The sequence below is a fragment of the Calypte anna genome, chromosome 18 (genome assembly GCF_003957555.1).
Source record: "Calypte anna isolate BGI_N300 chromosome 18, bCalAnn1_v1.p, whole genome shotgun sequence".
Classification (NCBI taxonomy): domain Eukaryota; kingdom Metazoa; phylum Chordata; class Aves; order Apodiformes; family Trochilidae; genus Calypte; species Calypte anna.
The window spans coordinates 9,935,129-9,952,578 of NC_044263.1; the positions used below are offsets into that span (position 1 = coordinate 9,935,129).

The following is a 17,450-nucleotide window of genomic DNA, read 5'->3' on the forward strand; positions in this document are numbered from 1 at the left end:
CCCGCATCCCATTAGGAGATGTTTCACCTCCACATCCCATCAGGGAAATGTTCCAGCCCTACATCCCATCAGGGAGATGTCCCAGCTCTGGATCCCTTTGGGGCTGGGAGGCAGAGGAGTGGACTCACCGTAGTCTTTCTTACAGTATTTCTTCATGTTGATCTTCAGTTTCCCCTTGGAGGCTTTGCAGTATGAGTCACAATCTGCAGAGGGGAGAGGGGGAGGGCAAGAAAACATTAACAAAACAAATTAGCCTGGAAATGAATAAAAGGTTGGGGGAAGGAGGAGGAGGAGGAGGGAGGGGAAGGGTGTGGGGGGGACGGGACAACACGGCTCAAAGCTGCAGCCTGCCATGAACAAGCAGTGTGTGCCTGTGATATCCATCTGCCAACCCCCGACTGGGTCATCTGAGGGGGCACTGAGACCCCCACCTCATCTCCCCCCTTTTCCTTTCTAAAGAAAGCTTCACACAAAGAAAAGCAACCTCCCCCTGCCCAGCTTCCCTGGGCTGCCTCTGTCCTCCTGGGAGACCCCAGGGCCTCCCTTATTGTGCCACCCAAAGCTTTTGAGAGCCACACAAATTCCCCCTGTTCTGCATCTCCCAACTGGAGCCTGCCCGGAGCCCACAGAGGCCCCATTGTCACCCCTAACCCGGGCTGGTGTCAGCCTTTGGCATTCATTGCTGGGTGACTGGGGCTGGGGTCACCCCCCAACAATGGGGGTCAGGGAGGAAATTAGCAGCCCGTGAAGCATTAGCAAAAGCCTTTTGGTGTCCACTCCACTGAAGTGTGCAAATAAAATACACCCAGGAGGAACGTTGGAGTTCTAATGGGCCTCCAGTGCTGGGATTTGTGGGCTGGGCTGGCAGGGTGGCAGCAGGGAGGGTGGCATGGAGGGGTGACAGTGGGGACAGGCAGAGCTTCGAGGGCCTGGAGTGATAGGATGGGGGCAATGGGTTGAAATTAGAGAAGAGGAGATTTAGATTGGATGTGAGGAACAAGTTGTGTCCCAGGAGGGCAGTGGGACAATGGCACAGGGTGCCCAAGGAAGGGGTTGAGGGCTCACCCCTGGAGATGTGATTGAGATGAGGTTGAGGATGCTCTGAGCACCCTGATCTGGGTGAGGGTGTCCCTGAGACTGCAGGGCTTGGACTGGGTGACCTGGAGAGGTCCCTTCCAACCCAACCCATTCTATGGTTCAGTGATCCTATAAGGTAGGACTGCAAAGCTGGTAGGGTGGGAATGCAGCACCATGGGGCTGTGGTCCTGGAGGGATGCAGGGGGAGAACAGAACAGAATTGTTGGGGTTAGAAAAGACCTTTTAGATCATCAAGTCCCCACACCCCACATTTCCTCAGCACCCATAGGTGCTAGGGAGAAGCCCCCTGGCACCATAGCAACCCCGTGTCTGAAGGGAAAGCAGAGCAGATCCACACTTTTCCCTGCACACCTCAAGCTCCTGCCCCCATTCTCCAGCTGACCATGACCTGAAGCCCTGCAGGAGGAGCTGGGCTGTGTCCTCTTAACAGGGCTGTGTCACACACTGGGGTGACATGTGCCACAGCAGGGCTCAAAGCCCCATTTCTCATGTCCTGCAGGAGCCCAGGAAAGAAGCAATTCCTTCCTGGAGGAGCTCACACTAAGCAGGCTGTTAGGGGAAACTGAGGCAGGGAGTTGGCAGATGGCTGCAGAGCTAGAGCAGCATTTCCCAGTGACTCCTCTGCTGGCAGCTCAGCTCTCACACAAGGACTGTGCTATGAAACCAGCTTTGGGACCATGCTGCTCATCAGGCTCAGAGCAGGAGGTGTTCCTGGGCTTCAGACATGGAGAGCTTGCTCAGATGGAAAGGAAATGCTCCAGAAGATGCTCCAGGAAGCCTCAGGGACCCCCAGATCCAGCCCTGTTGGCAGCAGAGCCAAACCTTGCCTGAGCCAAGCAGCAGCAACTTCTGCAGCTTGAGCTGGGGGATGAACAAGAAGAAGAAACCCAGAGAGCTGAACACCCACACCAGGTACCACCTCAGTGCCAACCCCTCCAATCCATGGGTGTCCCATGGCCAGGCAGAGCCATGTCAGCACCTTCCTCCTGCCCCAGGAGAGCACCCACACTCACACACACCCAGCCAGGGCCAAAAGTGGAAGCTGTGGTGTGAAGTGGGGCAGCTTCCTCCTCCAAGAGACCTGGACAAGACCCTTGGACATCCAGGAACTGGGCTGCTGGCCAAGAGCTTCCACCAGCTGATGCCTCCCCTTGGCTTTTCACATCTACCTTGAGCCTGAGCATCTCCCAAACCCTGCAGTGTGCTGGGAAAGGGCCATCAGTTCCATAGAGCTGTGCTCCAGGGGATGGAGATCTGCAAGCAGAGCCCCAGCCATGCCCACATGGCAGGATGCCACCACCTGCAGTGGGACGTGGCTGCCTGGTGTCACCCAGCCCAGGGAACAGAATTATTCCTCATCCAACTGGCTGCTAAAATGTTCCTGGCCGTAGACATGGAAGGAACAGTTTAAAAGGGAAAGAAATGTCCATGCAGCAACCTGACAGCACGGGGAGGCTTTTCCTCACCTGCCTGGGGGAGCAGGGGACTGAGGAGAGCCAGGCCACCAGGCAGCTGGTGGGACCCTGCCCAGGGGCTGATGTTTGCATGGGATTTCATGGTGTTCCCACCATGGAAGTCACTGTGCTGGTTCTCCTCTGGCAGAGGAATCCTGGAGCAGTGCAGAGCTTTGCAGCTCAGTCTGCCCAAAGCTGCAGGGAACCAGGCAGGGACAATGCTTGGGAGCTCTGGCTGCAGATTTCTCCTCCTGTGGACGGGTCCAAGTCAGACAGATCCTGGCTCTGAGCTCTGATGACAGGCAAGGGTGGAAACCAACTCCCTCCTGCACCTCCCATGGGCCAGCCCCAGGACATGAGGGCAGAGCCCACCAAGAGCAGAAGCCTTCTCCATCCCCAGGAAGGAGCAGGCAGACAGAAACCATCACTGACCTGCAGCTCACACCATCCCCAGCAACAACAAAATCCCTCCCCAGGGCAGCATCTCCAGCCACATCCCAGTTTCCCAGTCCCTCTGGATTGGATCTCAGTCTGCCTGAGGTTCCAGACCTGGCACAAACCCATCCCAGCACCCAGCCAGGGAGGCTCTGGGGTGACGGGGCATCTCTGCTTCCTCCCTGGGTACAAACCTGGAGCTAAGTTTGAGCAAGTCCAGAGGAGGACACAAAGATGGTCAGGGGCCTCATCCCTGGAGATGTTCAAGGTGAGGTTGAGGATGCTCTGAACACCCTGATCTGGGTGAGGGTGTCCCTGATACTGCAGGGCTTGGACTGGGTGACCTTGAGAGGGTGGTCACCTGGACTGGGTGACCTTGGCTCTGTTCAGGAGCCAGGTTGAGAGAGTTGGGGGTGTTCAGCCTGGAGAAGAGAAGGCTGCAATGGGAAGACCCTAGAGCACCTTCCAGTGCCTGAAGGGGCTCCAGGAAAGGTGGGGAGGGACTTGGGACAAGGGCCTGGAGGGATGGGATGAGGGGGAATGGCTTTAAACTGGAAGGTGAGAGCTTGAGATGAGACATTAGGAAGAAATTCTTTGGTGTGAGGGTGCTGAGCCCCTGGTTGCCCAGGTTTCCCAGAGAAGCTGTGGCTGCCCCATCCCTGGCAGTGTCCCAGCCCAGGTTGGATGGGGCTTGGAGCACCCTGGGCTGTGGGAGGTGTCCCTGCCCATGGCAGGGGTGGCACTGGAGGAGCTCCCAACCCAAACCAGTCTGGAATTTGTGGCTTAAGACACCAAGACTCCAGCCCAGCCCTGACCCTGCTTTCCCTCTCCCAACACACCTTCCTTCTGCTTCCCAACCCCACGGGCTCTGCCAGAGCCTCAGCTGCTTTCAATTGAAGTTGAGGTGGCCAAAGCCACCTGGTGTAAATCAGTGTCAATCACTGGAGACCAGAGCAGATTTATAATTTGGGTGGGAGATTTTCCCCACTTTGTTTCCTTTCTCTCCTCTCTGGGGAGCTCTCCTGGGTGACTTCGAGGTCCTCTGGGGCCTCCTTGAAATGGAAGATTGCTTTTCTCAGAGCCAAGCCCTGGGGTTTGTGTTTGCTGGCAGTCAGTGCCACCTCCATGTGGTGATGCTGAGGGGGATATTTCAGTGCTGCTCATCCCCCCCGGGGCACTGCAGCAGCTGAGGCCCTGGGGAAGCTTTCTGGGCTGCTGGTCCTGCTGGAAGGTGAGAGCAGAGCCCAGCTCCAGGGCTGAGGAAGGGATGGGAGGAAGGGGCAGCAGGCTGGAGGGGGAGGAGAGGATTGTCCTGGTGCCTGGAGTGCTCCCAATGCTGCTTCAGTGCCACCTCTCCTGCAGGTTCCTCTCCCCCATCTCCCTGAGGCTGAGGGGATCAGCCTGGGGTGATGTGTCCTTGGGAGGTGATGCTGGAGTTGAAGCAAAGACCAAGGTGGGAGATGAGGATTCAAAGCCCCCCTGGGGATGGGGACCAACCAGGTAGCTGAAGCATGTAGTGTGAAATGAGTCCTCTCCACCTTACAGACCCTCCTGGGATGGACACCTCTTGGGTGCCTGGGATCAGCCCCAGCTCCCAGTCCTCTCCTGTTGTACAGAGATGTCCCTTGAAGATGGGCTTGGAGGATAAGGGCTGATCCTCACCCTCCCCTGCTCCTCCTCCCAGGCAGAGCTCAACCCTCAGCCTGCCTGGAGTGTCCTGAACTCTCCCCAGTCCTTCCAAGTCCTTCCTTGGCCCATCCATCCTCCTTGTGGAGTACTCCGACACCCCTGGCCACAGCACTGGGGTGTGGGAGAAATCGGGTGGTGATAACTGAACCCCCTCCTCCAGCCCCCCAGCTCTTTCCTCCCTGCATTTACTCAGCCTGCACAAAGATTTCGGGGCAAATTTCCATTTCAGAGCTCCAAACCCCAAAGCACAGACAGGTTTTTTTCATCACTGCATCCTCACCCCCCACCACCCACGGGAGGGACCATCCTGCACCTCCCCTTAGAGTCCCCCGGGGACTGGGAGCAACTGGCCCCTTCCCAGCAGGAAAGCCCAAACTTTCCCTGTTTCCTGGATGAATGGAGGAGGGGGGGAGCTGGGAAGAGGCGTTTGGGGCTGTTTGCAGAGGGTTGGGAGCAGGTGGCGGGCGGCTGGTTCGTGTCCATCACAGCTTAGTAAAATGTGTCAGCTTTGCAGCTCAGCCCATCCCCTTGATATCACTAATTCCCTGGCTGAGCAGGGAGTTTTCACAGCTAAACACCTCCTTTGTTTTGCTTAATTTCTTTTTTTTTATTTTGTTTTTTTTTCTTTTTTTTTTTTCTTTTTTTTCCCAAATTTTGGGGGTTTTTTTGTTTTTTTTTTTTTAAAATATAACTTTTAACACTTCATAATTCTGGGGAGGTTCAGGCAGGGCTGTCTGCATGAGACTGAACCCCTTGGGGAGAGGGGGGCCTGGTCACCCTTTGATGCACCCAGCTGTGCCCAAGTGCTGGATGCTGGTGGGACTGGGCAGGATGGAGGTGCTGGCAGCCAGAGCTCGGGGTGCTGAGCAGCAGTCCCAGGAAGATGCTGCAGGAGGCTGCATCTTGCTGTGCTTGCAGTTCTGAAAAGAGTTTTTAAGCCTCTGCAAAAGCCACATGGCAGGAACGGAAATTAAAGGCCCCCTGATTCTGACATGATACAACGATTAAAGCCACATTTCTTGGCCCGGGTGCCTAACTCGAAACGCAGATATAAGGTTTAGATCCTCAAGGGGATTCAGCTTTCTAATCCCAATTTATGCAGCTAAATTCCTACTGATTTCCCCCAGGTCGGGCCCTAAATACCTTTGTGGGCTGAGATCCAAAGTGGAGGTGTCGGGGCTTAAAAGGGGAGACTCAGCACTGATGGTTTGGCCTCAGCATTGGGGAAGGTTGGGGTGGTCACTCCCTTCCCCCATCCTGCTCCTGAGGGGCTGAGCTTCCTGATGGGGCTCCCAGGAGGGGGGATCTGTGTCCCCTCAACTCCTGTTTGCACCCAGTGGGATGTGCAGCCAGACTAAGGCACAAATCCAAACCATAAAGTCCCAGGCTGGTTTGGGTTGGAAGGGACCTTAAAGATGCTGGAGCCCAAGTGTTGGAGGCCAGGTTGGTTTGGAGCAACCTGGGCTGGTGGGAGGTGTCCCTGTCCCTGGCAAGGTTTGGGAATGAGATGATCTTTAAGGTCCCTTCCAACCCAACCCAGCCTGGAATGCTATGGTTGGTGTCAGGAGGGACTGGGTTGCTCAAGTCCTGGATGTTGTCTGACCTGCAGAAGGGTCCCCAGGATTGTCCCCTCCTCAGCCTGTGCACAGGGAGATCCTGAGGACCTGGGGATGCTCCCAGGGGTTCTGTGCTGAGCAAACCTCTGACAGGAAGCTGAAGAGGAGCCAGCAGTGTGCCCAGGTGGCCAAGAAGGCCAATGGCATCCTGGGCTGGCTGAGGAAGAGCGTGGCCAGCAGGTCCAGGGAAGGGATTCTGCCCCTGTGCTCAGCCCTGGTGAGGCCACAGCTTGAGTCCTGTGTCCAGTTCTGGGCCCCTCAGCCCCTCAGGAAGGAGATTGAGGTGCTGGAGCAGGTCCAGAGAAGAGCAAGGAGGCTGTGAAGGGATCCAGCAGAATTCCTGTGAGGAAGGGCTGAGGGAGCTGGGGTGTTGAGGCTGGAGAAGAGGAGGCTCAGGGGAGACCTCATCACTCTCTGCAACTCCCTGAAAGGAGGTTGGAGCCAGGGGGGGGTTGGGCTCTTTTCCCAGGCAACTCTCAGCAAGACAAGAGGGCAGGGTCTCAAGTTGTGCCAGGGGAGGTTTAGGTTGGAGATGAGAAAGAATTTCTTTCTGGAGAGGGTGCTCAGGCATTGGAATGGGCTGCCCAGGGAAGTAGTGGATTCTCCGTGTCTGGAGATCTTTCCAAAGAGCCTGGATGTGGCACTGAGTGCCATGGGCTGGGAACCACGGGGGGAGTGGATCAAGGGTTGGACTTGATGATCTCTGAGCTCCCTTCCAACCCAGCCCATTCTAGGATTCTATGATTCTATGAGGAGGTTGTATTTAACCATGTATTTAACCATGGCTGCTGTGTGACCTTCCTGTCTGCCCATCCTCAGATGGCCTCTGGGCAGCTGTCCCCACAGGACACACACAGGATCTGTCCCATCAGCTGCCCCTTGGCCCTTCCAGCTCCTCAGGCAGCCTCAGGGAGGAGCTCGGACTTCTCTGTGTGCCAGGTACCTGCTCAGGCTCTGCACCATCTCCTGCTCCCCAAAGCACTCTGGGGACACATCCACGGGGTGCTATGTCCATGGGGTGCTGGGGCCACCCTTGCTCCATCACCAGCATCCTCACTATTCCTCGGGACCCTGTTGAAACCCTTGGCTAAAGATCCACGCAAATCTTTGCTTCGGGACAGCCCCAGAACTCCCTGGGACCTCGAACCACTTGGCAGGGGGCTCCTGAACCCTTCCTGCCCTGCACACCACGGCCCGGGGCACCCGGCTGCAGGACAGGGTCTTGCAATGCTGCTTTTTGTCCCATTTGGGCACCTCTGTGGTGTTTGGGGCAAAAATGTGTGAATTGTTATCCCTCTCCCCCTACCCCCCCAAAACACCTCCTCCCCGGACTGGGCAGCCCCTGGAAAGGGAGGAGGCAGCTCCGCAGCCCCGCAGGCATCCCCAGCCGGGAGGAAAACTGCCCTTAACCTCCCCCTTGGAACAAGGAGGTGCAAATGAGCCCGCAGCAGCCTCCTTTCTTCTGCCTGAACAAGATTGATTGAAAAACAAATTGGCGCAAATAAAGCGTGTAATTAGATTAAAGCCTCTCGCCTGGAGCGGGTGGAAAAGCCACTGCGGGGGGATCTGGGGATTCCTGAAGCCCCTTCCTCATTTCCAGCATCCAGGAGGGCTGGGATGGGGGGGGGAAGAGGTGTTTGGTTGGCACCAGCTCCACCATCAGCACCCTGCAGGATGTGGCCGGGGGTGCCCCAGGTCAGGCTGTGTCCTCCTGCAGCTCCCAGGACATTCCCAGCCCCGGGATTGCCTTGGTAGGAAAAGCCCTCTCAGATCACCCAGTCCAACCAGTAACCCAGCACTGCCCAGGCCACCCCCACCCCATGTCCCTCATCCCCACATCTCCAGGCTCTGAAACCCCTCCAGGGATGATGAGGACTCCAGCCCTGCCCTGGGCAGCCTGGGCCAGGCCCTGACAACCCTTTCCAGGCAGAAATTCTTCCCCAGCTCCAACCTAAACCTCCCCTGGCACAACTTGAGTTGTGCCAGAAGTTCCTCTTGTCCCATCCCTTGTTCCTTGGGAGCAGAGCCCGACCCCCCCTGGCTCCAACCTCCTCTCAGGGGGTTGCAGAGAGCCACAAGGTCTCCCCTCAGCCTCCTCTGCTCCAGGATCAGCACCCCCAGGGCCCTCACAACTTCTCCAGCCTCTTCCCCAGCTCCATTCCCTTCTCAGGACACTCTCCATCCCCTCAATGTCCTTCTGGTCCTGAGAGGCTCAGGACTGAGCCCAGGATTCTGGCCTTTCATAGAATCATAGAATCATAGAACTGGCTGGGTTGGAAGGGAGCTCAGAGATCATCAAGTCCAACCCTTGATCCACTCCCCCCGTGGTTCCCAGCCCATGGCACTCAGTGCCACATCCAGGCTCTTTGGAAAGATCTCCAGACACGGAGAATCCACTACTTCCCTGGGCAGCCCATTCCAATGCCTGAGCACCCTCTCCAGAAAGAAATTCTTTCTCATCTCCAACCTAAACCTCCCCTGGCACAACTTGAGACCCTTTGTGCCCTCTTGTCTTGCTGAGAGTTGCCTGGGAAAAGAGCCCAACCCCCCCTGGCTCCAACCTCCTTTCAGGGAGTTGCAGAGAGTGATGAGGTCTCCCCTGAGCCTCCTCTTCTCCAGCCTCAACACCCCCAGCTCCCTCAGCCCTTCCTCACAGGAATTCTGCTGGATCCCTTCACAGCCTCCTTGCTCTTCTCTGGACCTGCTCCAGCACCTCAATCTCCTTCCTGAACTTCCTGAGGGGCCCAGAACTGGACACAGGACTCAAGCTGTGGCCTCACCAGAGCTGAGTACAGCACCTTACTTGTCCCTCTTTCTGGACCACATTTCCTATCCCTTCCCACGGGATCAATCCCAGTGCTGAGCCCCCAGGACACAAGGGGACCAGGAGGTGCTTTGTCCCACCTGATGCTGACAAAGCCCAGGGCCACCATCCCCACCCTGGGTCACAGCCCTGCACGGAGCTGAGATGATGAAATCCATCCCCAGGAAATCAGCTGTCCCCAGCCTCAACCTGGCCACGCTATAAATCCCCAGCCTGACAGAAGGTCCCTGGCCAGGAGGGTGCTGTGGGGGACCTGGGGACAGGACAGAAACCAGGGCTGGGGCAAATCAGACTTTCCATTCCAGGGAAAACATGGACATGGAGGGATGGGGCTGGAGGCAAGGACTTCACTTTGCCAAAGGGAAGCAGCACTGGGCAATGTTCCAGGAAGGGATGAGGAGCAGTTCAGTTCACTTCAAAATCATTGTTGTTACTATTTTTTAAATAGGTTTGGTGACAGTTCTGGGCTCTTCAAGTCCTTGCTCTGAAGCCTGTGGCTTGGCCATGGTGCCCATGGCTTGGGGACATCCAGGTTGTGCTGGTGGCAGGACAGTCCCTAAGGTGACAGCATCCTAGAGCTGCAGATGGAGGGATGTAGAGAGATGGAGGGACAGAGAGAAAAAGGGATGTGGGGATGGAGAGATGGAGGGAAAGAGAGATGGAGGGATGTGGGGATGCAGGAAGCCTTGTGATGAAGTTGTAAGAATGTGATGAGGTTGTGCATGAAGCTTATCTGCATTGCAGCAGAAGTTTGGTGGTAGTTTGGTTTTGTTGATTTGCTTTGTTGTTTGGTTTTTGGGTGAGTTTTTTTGCTTTTTTCTTCTTTTGTGTTTTTTTCATTTGGTTTGTGGTTTTTCCCTTTTGTTTTGTTTTTCTGATCTCTGTTTGTTGGTTGGCTGCAGGTTTTGTTTGTTGTTTATTTTTGCTTTTTTTCCCCTTTTTTTGTTTGTTTTGTTTTGGTTTTTTCCCTTTTTTTTATTTTTTCTGTTTTCCATTTGTATGTTGGCTGGTTGGGGGGTTTTGTTTTAGTTGTTTGTTTGGTTTCTTTTTCCCCCACAGACTTTTTGAAGTGTTTGAAAGCAACCAGAAGCTTCCTCACTGCAAGCCCCTCACCCCTATTGTCCTCCCAGCCATTCTCTGGGGCTCACCCTGAGAACCCTTTCAGGAGGAGCTGGGATGCTCTGGGCCATCCATCAGTCAATCACTCACCCAGCCCATCCATCACCTTCTCCGACAGCCCAGAGAGTGCCCCTGGGGGCTGAATGCCCTCATTTGGATGGCTACAAAGCAGGAGACCCCTGGGCTGAGCCCAGATTTACACCAGGGGGACCAAAATGAGGATTTCCCCTCCTGTTTTTACCCCTGAGAGCTGGGCAGCCCTTTGGGATGCTCCCAGCTCTCTGCAGAGCTCCAGTTCCTTGCTAGTGAGGAGTTGGGATTTTTTTTTTTATTTTTTTTTTCTGCACTGGTGCAAAGTCCCCCCTTTGGCTGATGCTGCCCCATCCCTGGCAGTGTCCCAGTGTCCCCAAGTCCCCCCTGTCCCTGCCCTTTCCTTGGCTTTGGGGACATCCTCACCAGGGGCAGTGCCCACAGCCTGGCAGCTCCTGCTCATCCCAGCTGGGAGTTCTTGGGGCAGGAGGGGAGCACTGCCCACACACCTTTGCATCCAAGAACTGTGCTGGGTGCTGCCCAGGAAGTCAAATCTGACCACAGATGATAAACATGAAGATCTCCTGCTTGGGATTCTGCAGAGTTCAGACTTGGTGAGTGTTGGTCTAGAGAGAAATCTGGCTTGGAATCAGACCCCTCCTCAGGCTGTTCCCTTTCCACACACATCACCTGGCAGAAGCTGAACTCTCTCTGTTCGTAGTCCCTTTGTCACCTTGAATTCTCAAGGTGCTACCACAGTTGGTTGTTGGTTTTTTGGGGGGGATGTACTCTTTTTTTTTTTCAATTTGCCTCTGCCCAGATCAGCCCAAGCATCAGCCTCCCACACCCCTGGGAGGAGGAGAGCATCTCTCCCTCTCCCAGGCTGTGGGAGCACCAGGGCTGCTTGGTTGGAGAGCTGAAATTCTTCACCATGAGAGCAGGAAGACTCTGGAATAGGTTTTCTGGGAATGCTGATGCTGCCCCATCCCTGGCAGTGTCCCAGCCCAGGTTGGATGGGGCTTGGAGCACCCTGGGCTGTGGGAGGTGTCCCTGCCCATGGCAGGGATGGCACTGGGGGAGCTTTAAGGTCCCTTCCAACCCAAACCATTCCATGATTCCATGACTCTGCCTTGGGCAAGGGCTCTTTTCCTGGGAGCACTTTCTACTCTTTCCTCCAGAATTTCTATTTTCCCAGACTAAAGCCATAACCTTTGTTTGTGGTTTTTTTTCCAAGTGAGATGCAGAAGCAGGAACAGTCCCAGACAGCCCATGGGATTGTTTGAGGGTTTTGTTTTGGTTTTTTTTTCGTTTGTTTGTTGGTTGGTTGTTGGGTTTTTTTGCTTGTTTTGTGTTTTTTCTGATGCTTGTTTGGGATTTTTTTAATTTTTCCTTGAGACTATTCCAATCAGTTCCAGAGCAGAGACCTGCCTGCCCATCTCCCTTCCCAAGCTCCTTCCAGAAGGCATTAATCATCCTCTCATCCATCCATCCATCCCATGGCATCCATCCACCTCTGCCTGCTCTGGGAAAGCTGCAAGTGCAGCCAAGCTGCTCCAGGGGCTCTGCACATCTGAGGCACACCCAGGGATCACTAAATGGTGGGTTTGGGGGGTTTTTGTTTCCCTTTTCTGCCCCTACATCCAACCTCTTCGTCACCAGCCAGGAACAAAGGCCCCAGGCAACACCTTGAGCCCAAATCACTTTTGGAAAGTCCAGATCTGGTTTTTGAAACGGGGGAGGATGCTTTCCAGGGGAAAACCGTGCGAAGTTGCAGGGATCCAATCACCTGGTTTTATTTAAGCTGAAATCATCCATTTAGGATGATAATTTCCAAGCCAATCTGGATTCAATTCAGATAAGACAAGGACTGACTGGCAGGTCTGTAAACCTTTCCCCCCACACACTGGTATTTATTTATTTTTTTATTTATTTTCTCCTCCTTCTCTATCTCTGAACAGGGCCAGAATAAAAAGGGGTGATAGCAAGAGCTTTCCTCTCCTGGCCATGAAAATAAGAAGCTCCTCCTCCTCCTCCTCCTCCTCCTGTTTCCCAGCATGAGGGAGCAAAAATGCATTTCATTTAAACAATTCCATTCTGGACCATTTCCCCAGATCAGAGCTAAACAGAACCAGGCAGGATCCTTCTCCAAAGTCACCATTGTTCCATTCTTTGCACCATGACCAGCTTTGGCCCAGGCTCTTTTGGAATTTACCCCTTGTTTTCTCCATCTGGTGGTGACACTAACTTGGCCCTTGGCAAGGAAAGCACTTTATGTCCTGTGGATCCATGAGCCAGGGAAATAAAGCAGCATCTCCCCCCAGAACTGGCTGCCCAAAGTCTCCCACTAATTTTTTTTCTCCATCACTATAACGCTTCTGCTCCCACATCATGGGAGCTCTGGCAGGGACACAGATTTAAGGGTTCACCAAGAAACCACCATGGATTTTCAGCAGGATGCTTCAGGGTGGTGCAGGGAGATGAGTGATGCTGAAACCTGGGACACTCCTGGCTAAGAAGAAGAAGGGATGAAATATGGAGAGTTCCAGGTCCCAGCAGCTGGAGGATCCCTTGCTCTGAGCTCAGATAAATCACAGGGGTCTTGCAGCCACTGACCTTGAGACACATCTGAGCACAACTGTCCCCAGCAATCCACCAACCACAGCCATGTCCCACCCCAAGGACCCCCAGAAGTGGCCACAAGATGCTGCATGGGTCCCAGCAGCACCATAAATACACAGAGCTAAGCAATTAAAAAAAAAGGATGCTCATAGGCAGAAGTAAGCAGCACTTTGGGTTTTTTGCTCTCTTTTGCAGCATTTTTGGTTCTCTAGTCCTCCTCCCCCAGAAGAACTCAGCTGGATTGTTCTTTTAGGGCTTTTCTACTTGACTAGGGAACCACTCAGCTTTAATAATCAACCACATCTTGAGTCCTTACCTCTTTTCCATCCAGCATTGGTCCCACTTTGGGTAACTTTTGTTGCTTATAGGTTTAACCACCTCTGGGAAAGCCCCTCTGCATCTTCCCTGCTCTCCCATATGCTCCTAGAAACACCCATCTCTCAGGATGCTTCAGATACTTGGGGCATAAATGGAAACCACTTGTCCCAGTATAAACAACAGAATTAATGTATTAATTTCATGTGATTTCCTGTCGGGCAGCTGATTGCTCAACAGACCTTGGCCATCAAGATGCTTTAGAAGAAGAGACAACCTACCTGCAGGCTCCTCTGTGCTGCTGGCAGCAGTGGTGGGAGGGGCAGCAGGGATCTCTGTGCAGGACAGTGAGAAGCAGGCAGGAAAGGAGAGGAGATAAAAAAGAAAAAAACAAACAAAAAAAGGCATTATTCTTGATCTCCAAGAGCCTGTCCCCTGCACAAGTCGCATTGACCTTCCCAACCCTTCCCCCCTTGCAAAACCCCCAGGACTCAGCATGCCAGGACCAGATCTGAGGAGCTGGGCTGCTCCAGGGGGTGTGGAAAAGGGGGCTGTGCACTGAAAATATTGGCTTGGGGCTCCAAATAAAAGATGAAACACCCAGCCAGGTAACTCTGGTGCCCTGACCAGTGATGCCTCTGGCTGTGGTCAGGTTGTGTCCCAGGGTGAGGGCTCCTCTGGGAGGGGCTGTGGCTGTTGTGCCCACCCCCAGCAAACCATGGGAGTGCTGCTGCCTCTCCCAGTTCCAGTGGTGTCCCTTCCAAGGTGCTGTTTCCATCCAAGTCTCTGATGAGAGCCAGGGAAGCAGGTAAAGCTTTGCATCTCTCAGCTGGGATGTTCTCTCATTGCTGCCAACACAACTGCTTCTGCTGTGGGCTCAGCTTTGCTTGCTTGAAAGCCCATCATGTTCTGCATCTCCCTGGCCCAGTCTGACAGTTTGTTGATGTTAGAGAAGCTGGGCCACAGCTGGAGCACAGACTGTGGTCCCAACTTGGTGAGATGACCTCTTTCCCCTGGTGCAGCTCCCAAGATCCATTGTGGGTTTGGGGCATAGGGGGCTGTGAGTTCTGTGCATCCCCAGAAACCCTGGGAGGGGAACTGTTTAAAAAGTGGAAATTAGGCACCAGTTTGGTTTTGGCATCTACCTCATTCTGCTGTTGCTCTGGGGACTGCCCCTGGGTTTGCTTGGCTCTGTCTGCATTGCAGGCAGGGCAGCTCCGAGGGGTGCAGCCCAATGGGCATGAAATGCAATTAAATGGCCATTTAATGCAATAAAACACAGGGATAAGCCCCTGGGGAACACAGAGGGCATAACCAGGCAGTAGGTGACCAGACAGCACAGCTGTCCCCAGGCTGGATGGGTGCTCACAGCTGCCTGGGCTCCTACACAGGTAAACCCCACCGGGGCCTTGTTTATTCCCCAGGAATAAACTGGAGGAATAAACTTCCCCAGGAAGCTGTTCTTGGATGTCTATAGGCCTTGGGGACTGGAGCAGGGGTAAATCAGAGAGAAACTGTGCTCCTGGAGGTCATTTGGAGATTGCTGCTGGGTGCAGTGTGCCTGTGCCCTGCCAGGGCTGGCTGGAAGGGCAGAGCAGGCAGGGCTGGAGAGCAAGTGCCCTCCCCTGCATCCATATAAAATCCATGTGAAAGACATCCCTCCCAGGTAGGATGTGCTGGCTGGCAGTTTTCAAGGACAAAATTATGCTGCTTTGGGTTTTTTTTTTTTAGGCTGAGAGCACAGTGAGTTGCTCAGCTCCTCATTTCCATTGCATTTGCATCGCCCGTGCAGACCAAATGCCCAACAACTGCTCAGCAGCTTGGCAGCCAGGACACAGCATTGCTTGAAAAATACTTCAGCCAAGGTTTTTTGCAGTTGTTTTGCAGTGACACCCAAGTTAGGGTCTCTCTCGAGTGCTGGGCTGGTGGCTGAGCTGCAATGGGCAGCCTTGAGCACATGGGTTCTGCACAGCCCTGCTCCAAAGCCCTGGCTGGCTCGTGTTGAAATTCTGTGCCTGTCTTTATTTAGTGTGCTGAATCCCTAGGGAGGTGATGCAAGGAACAATTTACCCTCTGATTTACCAGGGCCCTGGGGAATGATTAATGATAAACTTTTGCACATATTTGTTGCAAAGCATACCCGAGCCATGACGGGAGCATCTTGGGGAAACAAGCATCTGGTTTGAGCTCTTGCCCTCCCATTGCAACACAGGGAAGAATGAATCTCAAGTGACCCCAAACCACCCTGGAATGTATGTTTTCTTCAATAGGGGAAGGTGGAAAATGGGGATCTGCCCCATCATTTAGCAGTGGTCACCCTGAGGGACAAACCCAGGGAGGGGACAGCACAGGAGCAGACTGGGGGTTCCCAACTAAGACTTGATTCTTTCAACCTTCACTTTTTTTTGTTGTTTTTTTTTACTTTTAGCAGTGAGGAATCAACCTCAAGGGGAGCAGACCCTCCTTCCCAGCCTGGTCCTTGCACTGGGAGTTTGATGCTTTGTTTGTGGAGATGTCTCTCACAAGGTGCTACCCAATGATCCACCAACAGCCAAAGCAAGAGACAGAAAGGAGAAGCCCAGAGCTCCCCCAGCCCTTGTCTGGGGATGTTTGCAGAGGAGAAGCTCCAACCCAGAGACTTCAGGAGCTCTACCTGGTGCTTGCTGCTGTTGTTAAGTGCAGAGGATGAGAGCAGCTGTGGGAGAAGAAGCTCAAAAGCAGCCCCAAGGGAACAAGGGGTAAACCTTGGGGCTGTAGGAGTGTTCCTCCATGGCAAGCCAGGGGCTATCAGCTGCCCTGCTGTGCTGGTGACTCCCTTGGAGCTCTGTGCCAGCACGGCACAGCCTGAGTTTGGAGAGAAAAACCTGTTTGTAGCAATCTACCTTAGCACCCCGAAGGGTGACAGGGCACCCCGAAGCAAATGTGCTCTCAGGGGGAACCTTTGCCCTGTGAAACAAAACCAAATGACCAGCAGATTGGGCAGGAGACACCCTCAGACAACCCACCCAGCCAGGCAGCTGAGCCCTTGGGAAGCTGAGGGTGAATTTTGGACTGCAGGGTCACCCCGGCAGCTCCGTCCCCACCGAGGTTGGCACCTATGGGGTGGGGTTGGTAGCCCCCCAGCTCCTGTGGGTTGGCAGAGGTTATAGGTCTGAACTGGAGGGGTGTAAAGAGAGATCCACCTACTTATGCAGGGGGCGATGGGGGAGCGGCTCTGCTGGTAGCCCTTGGCACAGCGGTTGCAGGTGATGCCGGTGACACCGTCCTTGCAGGGACACTGCCCCGTGGTCTGGTTACAGGTCTGGCCAGCAGCACCCACGGGATGGCAGTCACACTCTGTAGGGTGGAAACACACAACAAGAGGGTCAAAGGGAGAAGAGAGAAGGTGTGGACCAGGCTGGAGCTCTGGTGAGGTCTCCATGGCTGGGGATGGAGCTGCGGCCAGGAGAGTCTTGGCCAGGACAAGGAGAGCTCTGCAGATCCACAGCGTGGGCTCAGGGGTGCCCACCCATGGACACAGCACCTGCCTGGTCCCGTGGGTGCTGTGTTTGCAGGGCTTGAAGAGGAGGGGAGCAGCCAAGGCACTCGAGGAGCTACAGCACCCACTGTCCCCATCCCAGTGGGATTCAGGCTCCTTTGGGCTCCCTGGAGCAGGGGTGGAGTTGTAAGGAAGAGGTAGAAAATCAAGGAGCATTTCATCAGCCCTTCAGCACACGAGCTCTCAGGCAGGAAGCAATCACTGTCAGAGATGTTGGGAATTCATTTCCCGTGCACTACAAGAAAAAAAAAACAAAACCCAGCACACACTCCTCACACTCCTCTCAGTCCTTTTGCTCGAGCCCTTCCCTGCTGAGTAGCATCCCAGGCAGCTGGCACTGTGGGATCAGGAAGGAAATGCCCTTGTGGGATGCAGGCAGGCTGGAGGACCTGCTGTTCCCAGCCAGATGGATGGAAGCTTGACTGCAGAGCTGGGCAGATGTGAAGAGTTTGGCAGGGGATGTAAATACTGTACTTGAAATCATTCACCAGCTCATTTCCCACAGTGGGACTTTACCGGCACAGCTGTTTGGTTCACAAAAAAAAAAAAAGCCAAAAAAAGTAAAAAATAAATAAAAAAAAAAAGTATTGGTTCTTGTTATCATCACAGCTCCAAAAGGATTACTGCCTCGCACATTTGTTAACAGCCCTGATTTCTAAGAGCTGTGAGTGCTGTGCCAGACTGTGGTCTGCCCCTGCTGAGCAGTGGCAGGG

At 54.2% G+C, this 17,450-nt stretch overlaps 1 protein-coding gene across 1 annotated transcript in view; it reads right to left on the reverse strand.

Moving 5' to 3' along the window:
* Nucleotides 1-17,450, reverse strand: part of NTN1 (netrin 1) — a 93,087-nt gene that overhangs the window by 8,437 nt on the left and 67,200 nt on the right. Inside the window, exons 3-5 of the mRNA XM_030461873.1 lie at nt 16,386-16,535; nt 13,481-13,534; nt 129-203 (exon numbers count right to left, since the gene is read on the reverse strand). Coding sequence (XP_030317733.1) covers nt 129-203; nt 13,481-13,534; nt 16,386-16,535 — 279 coding nt within the window. The remainder of the gene's footprint in view (nt 1-128; nt 204-13,480; nt 13,535-16,385; nt 16,536-17,450) is intronic.